The following is a 14,882-nucleotide window of genomic DNA, read 5'->3' as shown; positions in this document are numbered from 1 at the left end:
AGCTCTTTCTTCAAGAAGCTGCGTTTGAGCTCTGAAATGGCTTTCAGCTCGTCCACGTTTGGCGTTGGGCTTGAGCTTGCAAATGCCATTGTTGGAAGCGATTTTGGTTGCGACTTGGAGGCTGATGACCTTGTGGATAGTCCTGACCAGCTTGCTCCGCTGGATCGGAGCTTCTGACCAGCTTTAAATAGTCTACAAGAAGAAGAAAAGGAAGGGTACCCATTTGAGAATTCCGAGCAAGAACTCTGATTCCGAGGAGACCCATTTCAGGTGACCAGTTTCAGAGCCGGTGGAGTGAAGAAAGCTACAGAGGCCATTGAGAACCAGTTTTGGAGCTTACTCTTAAGTGAAGAGAGATGATGATCAATATGAAAGCAGAAGGCAAAAATTTCAGTGAAAAAAAAAATTTGCTTTTGCTTTATTTATTTATTCTTAGGGTTTAAAGGGTAAATTGGTCATTTAGTGATAAAAAAATGCCATCTGTCAGTTTTTGTAACTGAGCTAACGGCTCCAGGTACCAATTTTCAGTCGTGGTCAAAACATCAGGTGCCGTTCTGATATTTTCTGAACGTGAGGTACTGAAGTTTAGAATGGGGCAAACGTCAGTTACTGTACGGACGATTTTCGCTAGAAACAAATAAGGTTGGGATGTTTCCCACCTTCTGAAAAAAGAAGAGAATCAATAAAATTAAATTAAAAATTAATTTTTGTGTGAAAATACTATTATGACCCCAAAAAACACCTCACATGCACCGCACGTGATCAATTTTAACAAAGAAGTGATGGAAAATGTATTAAGTTGATTTGTTTTTAAAAGTTTAGGTATCATTTTGATCATTTTTGAAAGTTGGGTATCATTCTGTCTTGTACAAAAAAATTTAGACACCGTTGGTGATAAAAACTCATAATAAAAAAAGAGATGCTTTTGCTCTGTGACATAGTGCAATTTTAGCTAATAAAGAGAGATGCTTTTGCTTTTAGGTAGTAAAACCAAAGAGATATGCTCTGGCTTTTGTATTTAGCAAGCATTGTTCTAGTCTTTTTCTTATAAAGAATAGAATAAATAATAAACTGGGATACTTTTGCTTAGTGACAGAACGCAATTTTAGTTAATTATTAAAAAATAAAAAAAAGCTGGACCAACAAAATCATTGCAATTTACGACCTAACCTAAGGACAAAACGTGTGGAGGGAAACTTACTCCTACTTCGATAAAGATGCAATTAGCAGAAAGGAGGTAGTGTCTGTTACGGTAACAAACTTGATCAACTCAAATTAGTTGTCAAGCAAATCATGTTTTCGTTCTGGCTATTGTGAGTATGGGAGAATTCACCCAATTTACTTTGACTAAATTTCCAAAATTTTCTAATTTGTAAATATACGTAGCAAAAATGATCATCATGCCAATGAGAATCACTACACTGATGTTAAAGAATGGTTTGCTGAAATATTAACTACAATTAAAAGACAATCACACAAAATAACACTAGAGAATTACGTGTTCACCCAAAACTCAGCTAGAGCCTAGAGCTTAGGGCTACGTCACGGTAGCTTGCTAGTGGTTTCACTATGATCGAAATCAATACGGTCAATTACACTGTATAATGGTTTAGCTGTGAAAATACAAGAAGTAAAAAAGAGAATGCAACTGAATGGAGAATGATGAAACATCGTCCCTTGAGGCATGGAATTGAAGATCCTTAATGTTTGACTGTTTAAGTAGCTACAAGGCATGGGCAGACGTCTCATCATGTGTGAATGTGAGGCAATCAAGGATTCCGAGCTGACGTAGAGCATGTTGCCCATGTGTCCACTCCTGATAGGTTGTTCAGCTAAGTATCCACAAGCAAAGATGAGCCTATATCCAAACTTTTGCCCAGTAACCGAAAGCACAATGGCATCCGTACGTACTCCCAACTCTAGTGGAACATCTCAGCTTGGCTGGCACTAAAAAGACCAACACCATCTGAGACTAAAATCTGAAAGGACAATTAAGTTCAAGTGTTCAACTCAACACAGACATAATCGAAATTTATTTTCAAAACTGGAAAACCTTGAACACTAGCTGGGACTACATACCTTAAAAGTTCAATTCAACACAGGCTTCATCTTAGATTGATTTTTTCCATTCCATATCATGATTATCATCCAAAGATCTCAGACTAGATGGCTAGCAGTTGCTTTGGAGAAACCAAATCCCCAATATTGATAATAAAATAAGGAGAAAATCTTGGCTTGCTGCAAAAGAATAGCAAGAGTTGGTATTTTTTTGCCTATTTACAAAGAGTGCAACAGTAAACAGAGGGTTATACCTGTATTGTGAAAGCCATTAAGAATTTTCAATTCATCTCCTTCCAAGCTAGTAACGATTTTAAAAGAGTTTAGGAAAACAGAGTTAGCCCAATAATCTTGCACCACCACTTTGGAGAACAACTTGGAGGCACAAACTGAAAGCTCTGACAGGAAACCTGTGGGTGAGCCGGCAAGTCAATAAGTTATAGATTTTCTCACCGTATATGCTTTCCACTAAAATTTTTGATTATGCAAGTCCTTAAATTTTTGGTGGGAAAAATCTATAAATATTTCAAATTTGACAACAATCTATTGAATGACATAAAAACTTCACTAAGTTGTATGTATTTTCCTTCAAGCAATTCAAGCAATTAGACAACACATGCAGTAAGTTGATAGATCTTGCTGTAGGTTTTAATTGTTACTTGGCTTCAAGTATAAACAGAGAGGAATGTATGTTCCTTAACAATTGGACAATAAAGCAATGAGGACCAACAACAATTTATTTTCTTTCACATATGAATAAATCCTATAAAGCTGTTAAAGAGACAGTACAAAATTAACCAATAATTTGAAAAGCTGTGTGGAACTTCATGAAGTTAAGGGATTGCTTAGTGCTTATAACGTAAATGGATGTAAGTAAACCTCCGTAGAAACTCGCCTTCTTCTGTGTGTGTCAATGAACTAATCAATGTAAAAGAAAGAAGAAAAAGAAAAACAAATTTTAGCTAATTGATGCCTCATATGACAAGTGACACGGATTTGCATAAACTTCTGAATTGAACATGGCAGCTTCATGACTTAGATGTCTTAAGAATGAGAAGTAACTTGTAACTTACAGATAGCTGTAAAAGCCTTTCAAAAATTCACCTTTGAATTTTTTTTGGGCTCGGAGAATGCCTTTGCCTGCACCAAATGACTGCTTATGGGTACATGACAGCCATAATCTCAAATATTGCAGAGCATCTGGCAAGGTACAAACCAAAAGGTTCATAAAATATCGGCAATTTTTGTGAGCACCAACTCTTCAAATCGGAAGCTAAAGAAAACAAAGAAAGCTACCTGCTTCACCAATTAGTTTGTTTCTATCATCCATCAGACATCACACATTGTTGCCATCCAAAGACGTCCAATTTGATGGCATAAATTGCTTTTAGCACAACAGAGCCAAAAATGACGAAAACCTTGTCCCCCAATCCCTGCTGCAAAGATCTAGGATAAGAAGAGTTGGTTTACATATTCAGTTCTATCTGGACAAATAGAGCAACACAAAAAATGGGTCATAAGAGTCCACCTGTACACTGCAATATGTCAAGAGATTTTCCATGCAACAGCTTCCACCATAACAATGATTTCTCATTGGAAAACAGAGTTGGCCAAATAATGTTACACCACTGGTTTGGAGGACAACTCAGAGTAACAAACTGAACTTGGGAGATGGCACTACCAGTTTAGCTGACTCAACTACTCCTCATCTGGTGTTTTGGAAAGCCTGCAAATCAAAGAATTCCATTTTTGAATGATGCTATAGTACTATGGATAACTATCCATACCCTACTCTATTGCTTTCAAGTAATAATGTCAAATACCAAGGACTTCACCAAGTTGTGGGGAATTGTGTGTCTTCTACCTATAGTTTCAATCCCCAATAACAAAGACCTAAACTATTCTATAAACTTCACCCGGTAATAAACTTTTCAGGGCAATTAACACAATTTGTAGGCATGTATTCATGCTCTATCTATGCTTGATATTTATGCTATACATTCTCAATAGGAATGAGTAAACAACAACCATGTAAGGGAAATTATGGATCATGAGAAGTACCAGGACTCTGTTTGCAAAATAGCTATTCCTCCAATTTAGCAAAAACCTCCAGAAATTGTTTGTCAAAAACAAACTAGTTGCCCATGCAAAAACAACATATTGAACGGATTTATTTATATAATTTAATTGCTCGTGATATAGTGAGTACATGGATATAGAAAAGACAGAGAGAATGATAAAGAGACTAACTTACTCTTTTGCTCTCTTCAGCAACTCTATTGAATCTCCTGCAAACCCAACTGAGGAGAAACATAAATGAGTCCAATGCTTTATCAAACTCAGCATAATAAATGCATGGAAAGAAGGACTGCCTTTCTCTATACCTTAAAATTGTCTTTATTGTAGGATTGCCTAGAGTATATCAGCCTCCATTTACACACCTTTTCAATCACAAGAAGTATCAATCTGTTATGCACTACATTATAGAATCGTGGGAGAAATGGAAAACACTTACTAAGATGAGAAAATGAAATTTGAAACTTACCTCTTCCTTGGTGTATGTATTATTTGCTATGCAACACAATTCTTCAGCATGTGGTGTATTATCTGTTATCTGCTCCTCATACTTCCTATTAACCACACAAACAAAAGGATTGTCAATACGATTCATATGAGTTCATTGCCAAGTAATAAGGAAAGTGAAGGGTTTAATGCGTTGAAAAGGCAGGTGGTAGCATGTTTGAAGAACATACCTTATTCGCCTTGATGTTGGTTAATTCTCGATTTTTATATCTCCAACTAATAGAAAAGAAGTTTGGTCAGTGCTAGATTAAAACAAGAAATAGGAATATAAGTACAAACTATTCAGTTCAGTTTGCCTTTTCAAACTAATAGACAGATTAACTAAAATTAGAAGAAAAGAGAAGAGAAGAATCAAATGGCCTAATTTAACAATTAGATGAAAAGAAGTCTTACTCTTGATTAATGGAATATGACGAATCTTAGGCCACTCTGAGCCGCTCTCCTCCGTGCATCTTTCTTCTAGACGGGGACAGCCGATGATCTCTATCTCTTTCAATTTGGTGAGGCGTTGCATAGCTTCCACAGGAGGTAGATACTTCAGACTACTGCACGACCTAATAGTCAGGTCCTCCAGAGATGCAAGGTTTCCCAACCATTCTGGAATAGCCTGCACTGCTTGAAAGGAAAGAAATTAATTTCCAAATGTCTTAAAGAAGGCAGGTGTTGAATTTGTTCAGGGAGAGACTTGAGCTTACGCCACCCCCAGATGGATAATGATTCAAGCTGTGGTATAGCCTGAAAAGCCGGGAATGCATGGAGCTTCTCGGAGAAACGACCAATTGTCAATTCCTTCAAAGGGGTGAGGCTGCAGGACTGTGACGATGCTGCTAACCCATCCGGTAGACATTTTAATTTACGACACAAACGAATCTCCAAGCTGCGGAGGGATGTGAGCTTGTCTGAACTTGGAATAGTTTCTAGATTATCGCACCACCATATCTTCAATTTTTGAAGAGATTCAAGGGTTTGAAGAAAGGCACTAAATTCTAGCCCAAATTGTGCACTTTCGCAGTAACGGATTTCCAAGTCACGGAGTGATGTGAAGCCTCCTCGTGAAATTGGAAGAGAGTCTAGATTACTTACACACAACTGTTGGAGGGATGTACTCAGACTTTCGATTGAAATGGATGGTACCTTAGGGCACCTTGTTATTCTCAACCTCCGAATAGAGGTACAAAATTCCAGCCCACTCGGTAGACTTGATAATTCGGGACAGTCTTGTATACTTAATACACTGAGAGATGGGAGGCCTTGTGAAAATGGAATGGATGTTATTTTGGGGCACCTCATCACTTCCAATGTTTTAAGGGATGTGAGACCATCGCCTGTAGCATCCGGGATGTACTTTAAATTGTCACAATGCCACAACGACAGCGTTTTAAGAGAAGATGTGAGTATCCCATCAGGTAAACATCTCAAATTATTGCAACTCCCTATAGACAAATGAGAGAGAGATGCGCAGCAGTGCTCAAATCCTTCTGATATATGAGTCAACTCCGAACATGAAGATATGTTTAAATGTGCAAGATTCTTGTTGTTTTCCAACATCCCTTCCGGCAGACAAGTAAGTCCCCCCACATTCCATAACCTGAGATAAGTGAGAGTGGTGAGTTGATTGCTTAGAATACTTTCTATTGGCATGCCTCCACTATCCATGTCTTGTATCACCAACTTCTTAAGAGATGGAAGATGACTGGGAGCACTTGTCAGTTGGTCACAGTGAATCAAGGTTAGCTCCTCAAGGCAAGGAAACACCACCCTACTTCCTCCCTCTGTTGGCGCTTCCATCCATTCAATCAGGTTATGTGCCTCCTCAATATGCAATGTTTTCAAAGCAGGGAACAAAGGCCGGGCCTCCTTACTTGATCCATTTCCACAGTTAACATGGTTATCACCATAAAACTCAGATCCCATACAAGTTAGATTCTCCATGCTCTTAATCTTAACACAACTAAGACTGGGTAAATGCCCAAGTACTGGAACTCCTTCACATTTGTTGCAGCCCAATAATTCAATGTGTTTCAAATTCTTGGCTAGCAATAACCATGATGGAAATTCAACACCCATGAATTCATGAATAGCCAAAAATTCCAAACTATCATGTGGTCGTAGGCCTTTTAGTACATCGTCTTCATTCTCCACTTTGTGGCTTGGCCTATCAAGCTTCCATTCAAGGATTAACTTGCATATATGTTTCTTCTCAACTAAGTTTGCTTTCTGCGCTTCTTCTCCATCTCTTACATTTTCCAGTCCATAAATAGATAAGGTGTTTTGCAATTGGTTTAAACCACTCAATTCCTCAATTCTCGGACCTGGCTCTTTACCCACCTTGAGAAAAGGTAATGACCGAAGATTAGTGAACTGTCCCAATATTCCACTTGGAACTTTCATATATCTACCAAAACAAATGTGCTGCAAGTTGATCAAATTTGCAATTTCTCTCGGAAACTCTTCAAGCTGATAAGCTATTTTCAATGTTTGCAGGTTGTAAAGCTGACCAATTGATTTGGGAAATGTTTTGATTCTTGTTTTCAAAACATTCAGATACCTCAAATGTTTCAAGTTCCCAATTGAAATTGGCAACTCCATAATGTATGCATTGTATAAATTTAAGACACGTAAAGATTTAAAATTAAGTAAGTTGCTCTCAAGGTCAATGACTTCTCCATTGGGAAAAAGTGAGTGTAAGTTTCTTGATTTTGATACACGTTCTGCAAGATCATGCACAAGATCGTGCATTTTACATTTGGTAACATTACCACCATAATCCTTTCTAGCATCTTGAAAAAACGACTTCGCCAATAGGATTTTAAAATATTCATTACCTCTCTCCTCCATGTCTAGACTTTTGTCAGGACAAGGGTGAAGCCATCCTGAGCCATCCATAGTTGGATCAAGTCATCCTTTTCAATATCAAAATCTTTGAAGAACATTGAGCAATATGCAAAACATTGTTTCAAGGATGAAGGTTTCAATTCATCAAAACTCAACTTCAAAATTGACAAAATTCTTTTTTCTCCTTCTGGTAAATCCCATATTTTATTGTTTACAATTGACCGCCATTCGTCAGTTGTTTTGGAGCGTAGCATATGTCCCAAAACCTATTATCAATGGATTATCTATTAGATTTATATCACATAGTAATGTTAATACAATACTAGCTACTTAACATACACTATGTGCACATCAATTGACTTTTCTATAAATAAAAGAAGAAGATGGTTACACTATTTTCTTTTTTACATGCTCTGATCAAGCAAGGTTTTTTGCTTAATCTCTGTGGTAGTAATTAAAAAAAAAAACAAATATAGAGAAATATTTTTGTATAAAATAAATAGAAAAGAAGTCGATGGCCTAGTATAAAAGATTTTAAAATCATCACAAACCTTCCTTTTTTTTATTTTCTATTGCAATTTCTGAAAATTTTGAAATGTAATGACTAGACGAGCTAGTGATAATAATGATCCACACAAAAGAGCTGGGGGAGAAAAAATAAAAATGATAATTAACAAAAATTTTAGTTTGAAGTCATATAATTGACCTCTTTCTTTTGGTCGAAATCTTAATGAAAACCTGTATTTGATATCTCATCTTTGCTTTTCATTGAAAAAAAAAAATCCAATTGAAGCAGAGGTTTTCTTCAAACAATAAGGAGCTGGGTAAACTATTCAATCAAATGTGGTCTAAATACTAAAGCTTATATTTTGGTTATTTCAGTTTGACTTTATTTTATTAAATATGACTAAATTTAGTTTGTCCCCTCCAACTTTAGGGCAAACATCAGTTTGGTCTCTGATTTTTTATTTTTTTTACTCACGATGGTCCCTACACGTCTAATTTCCATCACCCGCGTCCAAATTTCAAATTGACTCTAAACATGACGTCACAAGCAGAGTTAGCCCGACAACATGACCCACTTTTAAGACTTGACTCTCAATTTGAACAAAATGTTCAAACTACTCTCCTCCTCTCTTAAATCCTACAATCCTTTCTCTAACCCCAAAAAACCATATCACTTCGCAGCTCCACATAACCACCCCCATGAGAGCAACCACCCCACACAACCGCCACCATGAGCACAACCCAACCATCCTCTCCTACCTCACTTCCAACCCTCAATCCTCTTCACCATCAAAACCAGTCTTCAACCACTAAGTCTCTCTCCTGTCCCTCATCTCCCAATCTCCCAAAACCCACACTTTCTGTACTCCCATAGGCATCCCTACCACCACGCAAACCATCAAAACCAAATTTCCCTTCACCTTCAACACCCAAATCATCAAAACCAAAATTCAATTCGCCTTCACCATTAAAACTAGATTCATATCAATGATTTTACCTTCGTCGCCCAAACCCTCCAATCTAATCCTTGAATTCAATTGCTCTTTCGAGTTTGGTCGAAGCTAACAATAGAGATCGGTTGAATGATTGTAGTACCAGTGCTAAAAGAACAAGAAAAAAAATCTGATGCTTCAAATTTCTTGGTTTTTCTTCTGGGGGTTTGGACTAAGTCTATCATCAATGAAGAATGGAGCGATTTTGCCGCTGGAAATCTTCGAGTTCCTATACCGGATGATGATGCACTCGCTCCTCCAGACCGATTTCTGATTCGGTGTGATCTACAGCAACGTCGTCTCCGCTACGGAGGACGTCGGCTGCGTTGGCAATGTCGTTAAGCATAAGCGGCTCGTTGACGACCCTCCCTTCTTGAGGCGGAACCTATTTATGACACCATTTTCGTTCTTCATCCGAAGTACTGCTGAAGGCGTGCTGAGGAAGCAGCAGGCCTTGCTGGAGTTGGAGGACACGACGGCGAGGCTGAAGAGGGAGAAGGAGACGCTGAGGAATACGCTCAATACTTGATGACGGCGTCCTCCGTCAAAGAATTTTTTCCTTCGTCTTTGGTGGTGAATTTGAAGGGAGAGAGGAAGAAGAGATTAGAGCCTAATGATTTTTTTATTTATTTTTTATATGGATTGAAGTAATGTCCTCCGATTTTTTTTTAAAATATTTTTATTGTGAAAATTTATGTTTTGCCCTTCTTGTGGGCCATGCTTTCGGGGCCAACTCGGCTTGTGATGTCACGTTTGGAGTGAAATTTGGATGCGGGTGATGGAAATTGGAAGTGCAGGATCCATCGTGATTAAACCAAAACATATCAAGGACCAAACTAATGTTTGCCCCAAAGTTGGAATGGGCAAACTGAATTTAGTCCTATTAAATATTAGGGCTAAATACAAATTACTACCCTGTGGTTTAGGTCCAAAATCAATTCAGTTCTTGAACTTCTAATTTCATCAAAAACACCCTGCAGTTTCAATTTTGATCTAATAGATCCAATTTGTTAGTTTTCATACAATTGAGTTATGTAACTTGTTAATGTGGCTCATATATGGCCTATGTTTTATGATGTGGTGTCGAGGTGGTCTGCATAGTCAATTTAGGAGTGAGTCCTACTAATAAAAATAAATAGTTTTTCAACAAAGAATCCAACTATAACTTGATAACAGTATATTAACGCGCGAATTGGACCTATTAGATCAAAATTGAAAGTGCATAGGTGTTTTTGATGAAATTAGAAGTCCAGGGACTAAATTTATTTTGGACCTAAACCACAGGGTACTAACTAGTATTTAGCCCTAAATATTATAATTAAGTGTACCTCAATGATGATTGGCCTCTGATGCCGCAAGATCAATAACTATTGGTTCGTTTTTGAAGAATTGTGAGGAACAAGTGAATCTCAGTCATAAGTATTAAATTCAAATGTTGAAATTAAAACAATTTAATAATATAAATTTATTTTCAAATGTGAGATTCATTTGTCAATTACTCTTTTTTAAAATGTTCTTTAGATAAGCAGCTCAGTTGCTACTTATATAATCTTTGCACATTCTAGATTTATTGCCCAGTGACAAGGAACTTCAATTTGTTAGGTCACTATCAAACTTTTGAAGGTAGAATGCGGGTTGTGGTAGTATATGTATTTTTTGTAATTTTAAAAGGGTTTCATTTTTAGGTTTTTGGTAAGCTTGAGTTTTTTTTTTTTTTGGCAAAGTCTTGAACTAAGATTTAGAGTCTTGATATTGTGCCATTGTTATGTCGTATCAACAGAGGTTTTTACCATATGTTGTATTCTAGGTATTTTCTTGTCGTTAGTGTGTTGGTGAGCTACTCTTGCACTTGGTTTGACTGTTTTGGGACAATCTGGGGAATATGATAATGTTTTTCTTGATTTTGACTATGAGGACGTATCATGGCTCTCGAGATTAGTGGTTTGTTTTTTTTTTGTTTTTTGAAAAGTTTTTTTTTTTTTGATTAGTGGTTTGTTAGCAGTGCCTAAGAAATGCTAGTTATTATGGTTGGAGTTCCTCTCTTCTGTTTGATGTTTATGAGAATATACCTAATTACTTTTAGGGACACATAGTGCTACCATATCACGCAACTTACACCACTAAGTATGATGTTATGATCCTTTGAAATATGTTTTCTAACAATGCAAACGACATTGGATAACTTATGATTATTATTGATGAAAATTAGAGTACCAATTAAGAATAACAATGAATGATATAATTAACATACCTTTGCCATTAATGGTACACCTCCACACTTCTTAGCAATCTCTTTACCAGTTGTCTCCTACTCTTTGGACATAGGAGCACTCCCAACTGAAAATGCTTTATCCTTCCTTATGAGCCAACATTCATCATCTGATAGTCTTCTCAAATCACACCTAGGAAGGGTCTCCATGACTTTTGCAACTTTGTCACTACGGATAGTAACAATGATGCTACTTCCTCGAGTATCTTCAACAGTTGACGAACAATTCTTCAACTCTTCCCATTTCTGAGGATCTTCGCTCCAAACATCATCAAGTACAAGAAGGTATCTTTTCTTTTTCAACTCTTTTTGAATGAGATTACAAATCTTCTCCTTACCTTGTATTACAACTTCCTCTGATTTTAGAGATTCCAAAATCCTCCTTAAGAGATTGTCTTGACTTCAAAAGGAGTGGATACACACACCCATATTGTTACATGGAAGTGTTTATCAATCTTAGATTCATGAAATATTGATTTAGCCAAAGTTGTCTTCCCCAAGCCTGCCATTCCCACGATAGCCAAAACTGGAGGATAGTTTTCCGCATTGTAATTTGACTTGGTCAAGGTTTTGACTATATCTGACACGACCTCCTCCCTTCCAATGATGAGCTTCTCATCATTATAAAATTTGGAGATGGTTTCCCTGTCGGGTACTTCAATATCTTGTGAGGTTGCATCTGCTTGTATCCTAGCAACTAATCCAATAGGGCCAGCTGCCTCGTCATTCAAATCCAGCAAAGATTTGTTGATCCTTTTAATTTTTTGTGCCATTTTAAAGCGAAATGTAATGGGATTGTTGTGTGAAAAGAAAGATTTCACCTTTTTCTTCAGCTGATTATGGAGTTCTACTTTGCGTCGGAGAACTTCATACCCAATTTCATCCAAAACATCATCCGCTTTGTGAGCTATGTCTTCAAGATCCTTCACCCAATTTTCCAAAGTCACCCCTTGAACTTGTGAATGGTCGACATCTAGTAGCATAGCTTGAATCTTGAGGAATGATGCATGCAACAGTGCTAGATCTCCTTTGAAACCCAATACGAGAGTAAGTTCTTCAGCAGCAAGAGAAATCACCTTGGTCAGTATTTCCTTGGCAGAAAAAGTGAGGAGAAATTCTGCCATATCTTTCAGAACTCACGACAAATTAAACAAAGAGAGTTTTAGGTAGTTGAGGGAACAAGAAGTAAATTGAAGATGCAGTGTATCTCTCCTAAAAGTTATTATGAATTTATAGAGACTTAGCAGATGGCAGGGACTTGTATTAGAGGTGAATTTAGATTAATTGTTAACGTCATTTGGCTTATGATAATGGTCAAGCTAGTGGCTGTACACATCATGCTGAAGCCAATACCTTATCTTGAATATGGATTTGATTTCTGCAGGCCAAGTTCATAAAAGGGGGCCATGAGCCCATGACTTTAGATGACATTTGAGAAAAGTAGAAGATAATTTTGCTTAATTGTAAACGACATTTGGCTTACGACAAAGGTAAAACTAGTAGTTGTACACATCATGCTAAAGCTAACTAATTCTTTATCTTGGATATGGATGTGAATTTGTCCACATGTCATACCATAATATGCTATCTAAATTATGAATTTGATTTCTGTGGCCAAGTTCTTAGAAGGGGGCCATGAGCCCATGACTTTAGATGACATTTGAGAAAAGTAGAAGATAATTTCGCTCAATTGTATATGACTTATGACAAAGGTAAAACTAGTAGCTGTACATATCATGCTAAAGCTAATTCTTTATCTTGGATATGGATGTGAATTTGTCCACATGTCATACCATATATAATATGCTATCTAAATTATGAATTTGATTTCTGTGGCCAAGTTCATAAAAGGGGACCATGAGCCCATGATTTAGAGGACTGAGTTTAGCACCCATCACCATTACAATGTGCTACACTATTGGTCTACTGTCATAACAGCTAGCATTTTGCCCCCTCCCCCCGGCCTCCAACCATGGTTGGGGAGTCCGATTATGCATCGGAGTCGCATAGTGGCATGGAAGAACTTGAGATCTAAAATTGTTGAAAAATAAACCTTGAACTTTTGTATAGTTGGACATAACAAGAAAAGTAGAAGTTAATTTAGCTTAGTTGTAAACTTTATTTGGCTGACGACAATGGAACAGCTAGTAGCTATACACAACATGCGGAAGCCAATTCCTTATCTTGGATATGGATGTGAATTTGTCCACTTGTAATATGATTACACGCATTTCTATGCATGTAATTACGTTCTAAACACTAGAAATATGTTAATCCTTGAGTCAATTGTAATGTAATTAATCCATTTTTATTTATTTTGTAGGAAATAAGCGGAATTGCCGAAACAAGGTAAAATGATGTGAAATTTGAGCAAAAATAGAGTTTTCGAGAAGGAGACAAAATTCTTGATGGATCAACCACGGTCAATGCCAAGAAAGAAGCATAAAGCAATTACACATAGTTGTGGGCGTAGAGGAAAGAGAAAAAAAAATAGAAATTGTGTCAAAATTGCATTGCTTAATTAACATTGGTTAATTAATGTGCAAGCATGCACAGTTTAATTCTACAGCCACACATCTCGACCACCTTTAATTCCAAATCAAAATGGATTCAAATTTGCTCACTGTTAACGTTAGTGATCCGTGGGATCTCTAGTTAGCTTTTAGAGAGAGAGAGAGAGAGAACGACACAAGCGAAGTATAGTGGTTCGTCTCCCGCCTTAGCGGGAGACTACGTCCACTTGAATGTTGTACTAGTGTGTTGAGCCTTGCGGCCCAAGTGCATTACAAAGTGTGTAGTGGAGTGGGTTTTCAGTTGTGGGAGGAGGCATTCCTTTTATAGGTGAAGGAAGCCTTTTCCTTTACATGGTTTTCGATGGGGGACAAGCAACAACTATTTATAGTCTAGAAAGCCTATTTGTGAGGGCATGTTGGCAAGGCCGGAAAGGTGGCTTCCCGGCGACGGATTTGCGACTTCCGGATACCGTAGCGTAGCTTGAACATAGGGCTACAAGATGCAAGTAGCGGTTGGGCCTCACCATGGCTTGTGGGTGTCCCAAAGAGGGTGTTACTTATGCTTGGTGAGATAGCAAACTAGTGTCACTAGTAGAGGTATCTACAAGTCCCCGAACTCCCCAAGTAAGAGGAGCTTCTTGGTTGGGGAGTTATAAACATAATGTCACCAAGCATAAGTAACCGGGCGGCACGGAGCCCCTACAAGTCCCCAAACTCCGTAAGCAAGAAGGGACTCGTTAACCTGCACAACAAAGATAAAAAACATGCATATGTATAATACTCGTTGCATTGGGCAACAAATGTGAGTTGCATGGATATGCGTTGGGATATATGAACGTATGCGGTGCCTGATACATGTTGATGCATACACACGAATGGTGCCAAGTACGATCGATTATGACGTACAACCTCGAGAACGCGTATGGTCGTGTGAGCATATGGATTGCATATGATAAATGTAAGTTGCATGAGCGGTGCGAAGGTAAATGTTTGTAATTCGTGAATGATGAATACATGAACGCTTGTGTTTGTTTGGTTGTCGCTCGTATTAATGGAACGCAAAAAGAATTCAATTTGTCGCAAGTGACAAATGGTAGAAGAATTCAATGTTCCATTAACGTGTGG

The 14,882-nt window shown here is 37.6% G+C and overlaps 1 protein-coding gene and 1 pseudogene across 12 annotated transcripts; both read right to left on the bottom strand.

Moving 5' to 3' along the window:
• Positions 1 to 1,471: 1,471 nt before the first annotated feature.
• Positions 1,472 to 11,350, bottom strand: LOC112191952 (putative disease resistance protein RGA3). Of its 12 annotated transcripts, none has more exons than XM_040515978.1 (14): positions 11,227 to 11,350; positions 5,337 to 7,742; positions 5,035 to 5,253; positions 4,812 to 4,857; positions 4,604 to 4,688; positions 4,443 to 4,524; positions 4,313 to 4,358; positions 4,120 to 4,192; positions 3,587 to 3,784; positions 3,355 to 3,504; positions 3,132 to 3,258; positions 2,313 to 2,468; positions 2,080 to 2,238; positions 1,472 to 1,979 (listed from the first exon to the last, which is right to left on the bottom strand). In XM_040515978.1, exons 2-4 carry the CDS (start codon positions 7,525 to 7,527, stop codon positions 4,832 to 4,834), a joined length of 2,436 nt encoding a protein of 811 aa, XP_040371912.1. In that variant the 5' UTR covers positions 7,528 to 7,742; positions 11,227 to 11,350; the 3' UTR covers positions 1,472 to 1,979; positions 2,080 to 2,238; positions 2,313 to 2,468; positions 3,132 to 3,258; positions 3,355 to 3,504; positions 3,587 to 3,784; positions 4,120 to 4,192; positions 4,313 to 4,358; positions 4,443 to 4,524; positions 4,604 to 4,688; positions 4,812 to 4,831. The 12 variants fall into 12 exon arrangements, with proteins under 12 accessions (XP_040371912.1, XP_040371908.1, XP_040371914.1 ...); XM_040515974.1 differs by having other exon boundaries at positions 4,443 to 4,499; XM_040515980.1 differs by having other exon boundaries at positions 3,740 to 3,784; positions 4,443 to 4,499.
• Positions 10,628 to 12,404, bottom strand: LOC112191954 (annotated as a pseudogene).
• Between the last annotated feature and the right edge of the window lie 2,478 nt (positions 12,405 to 14,882).

Source organism: Rosa chinensis, chromosome 3 (assembly GCF_002994745.2).
Source record: "Rosa chinensis cultivar Old Blush chromosome 3, RchiOBHm-V2, whole genome shotgun sequence".
NCBI classification, from domain to species: domain Eukaryota; kingdom Viridiplantae; phylum Streptophyta; class Magnoliopsida; order Rosales; family Rosaceae; genus Rosa; species Rosa chinensis.
This window is presented reverse-complemented; position numbering and strand designations above follow the sequence as displayed.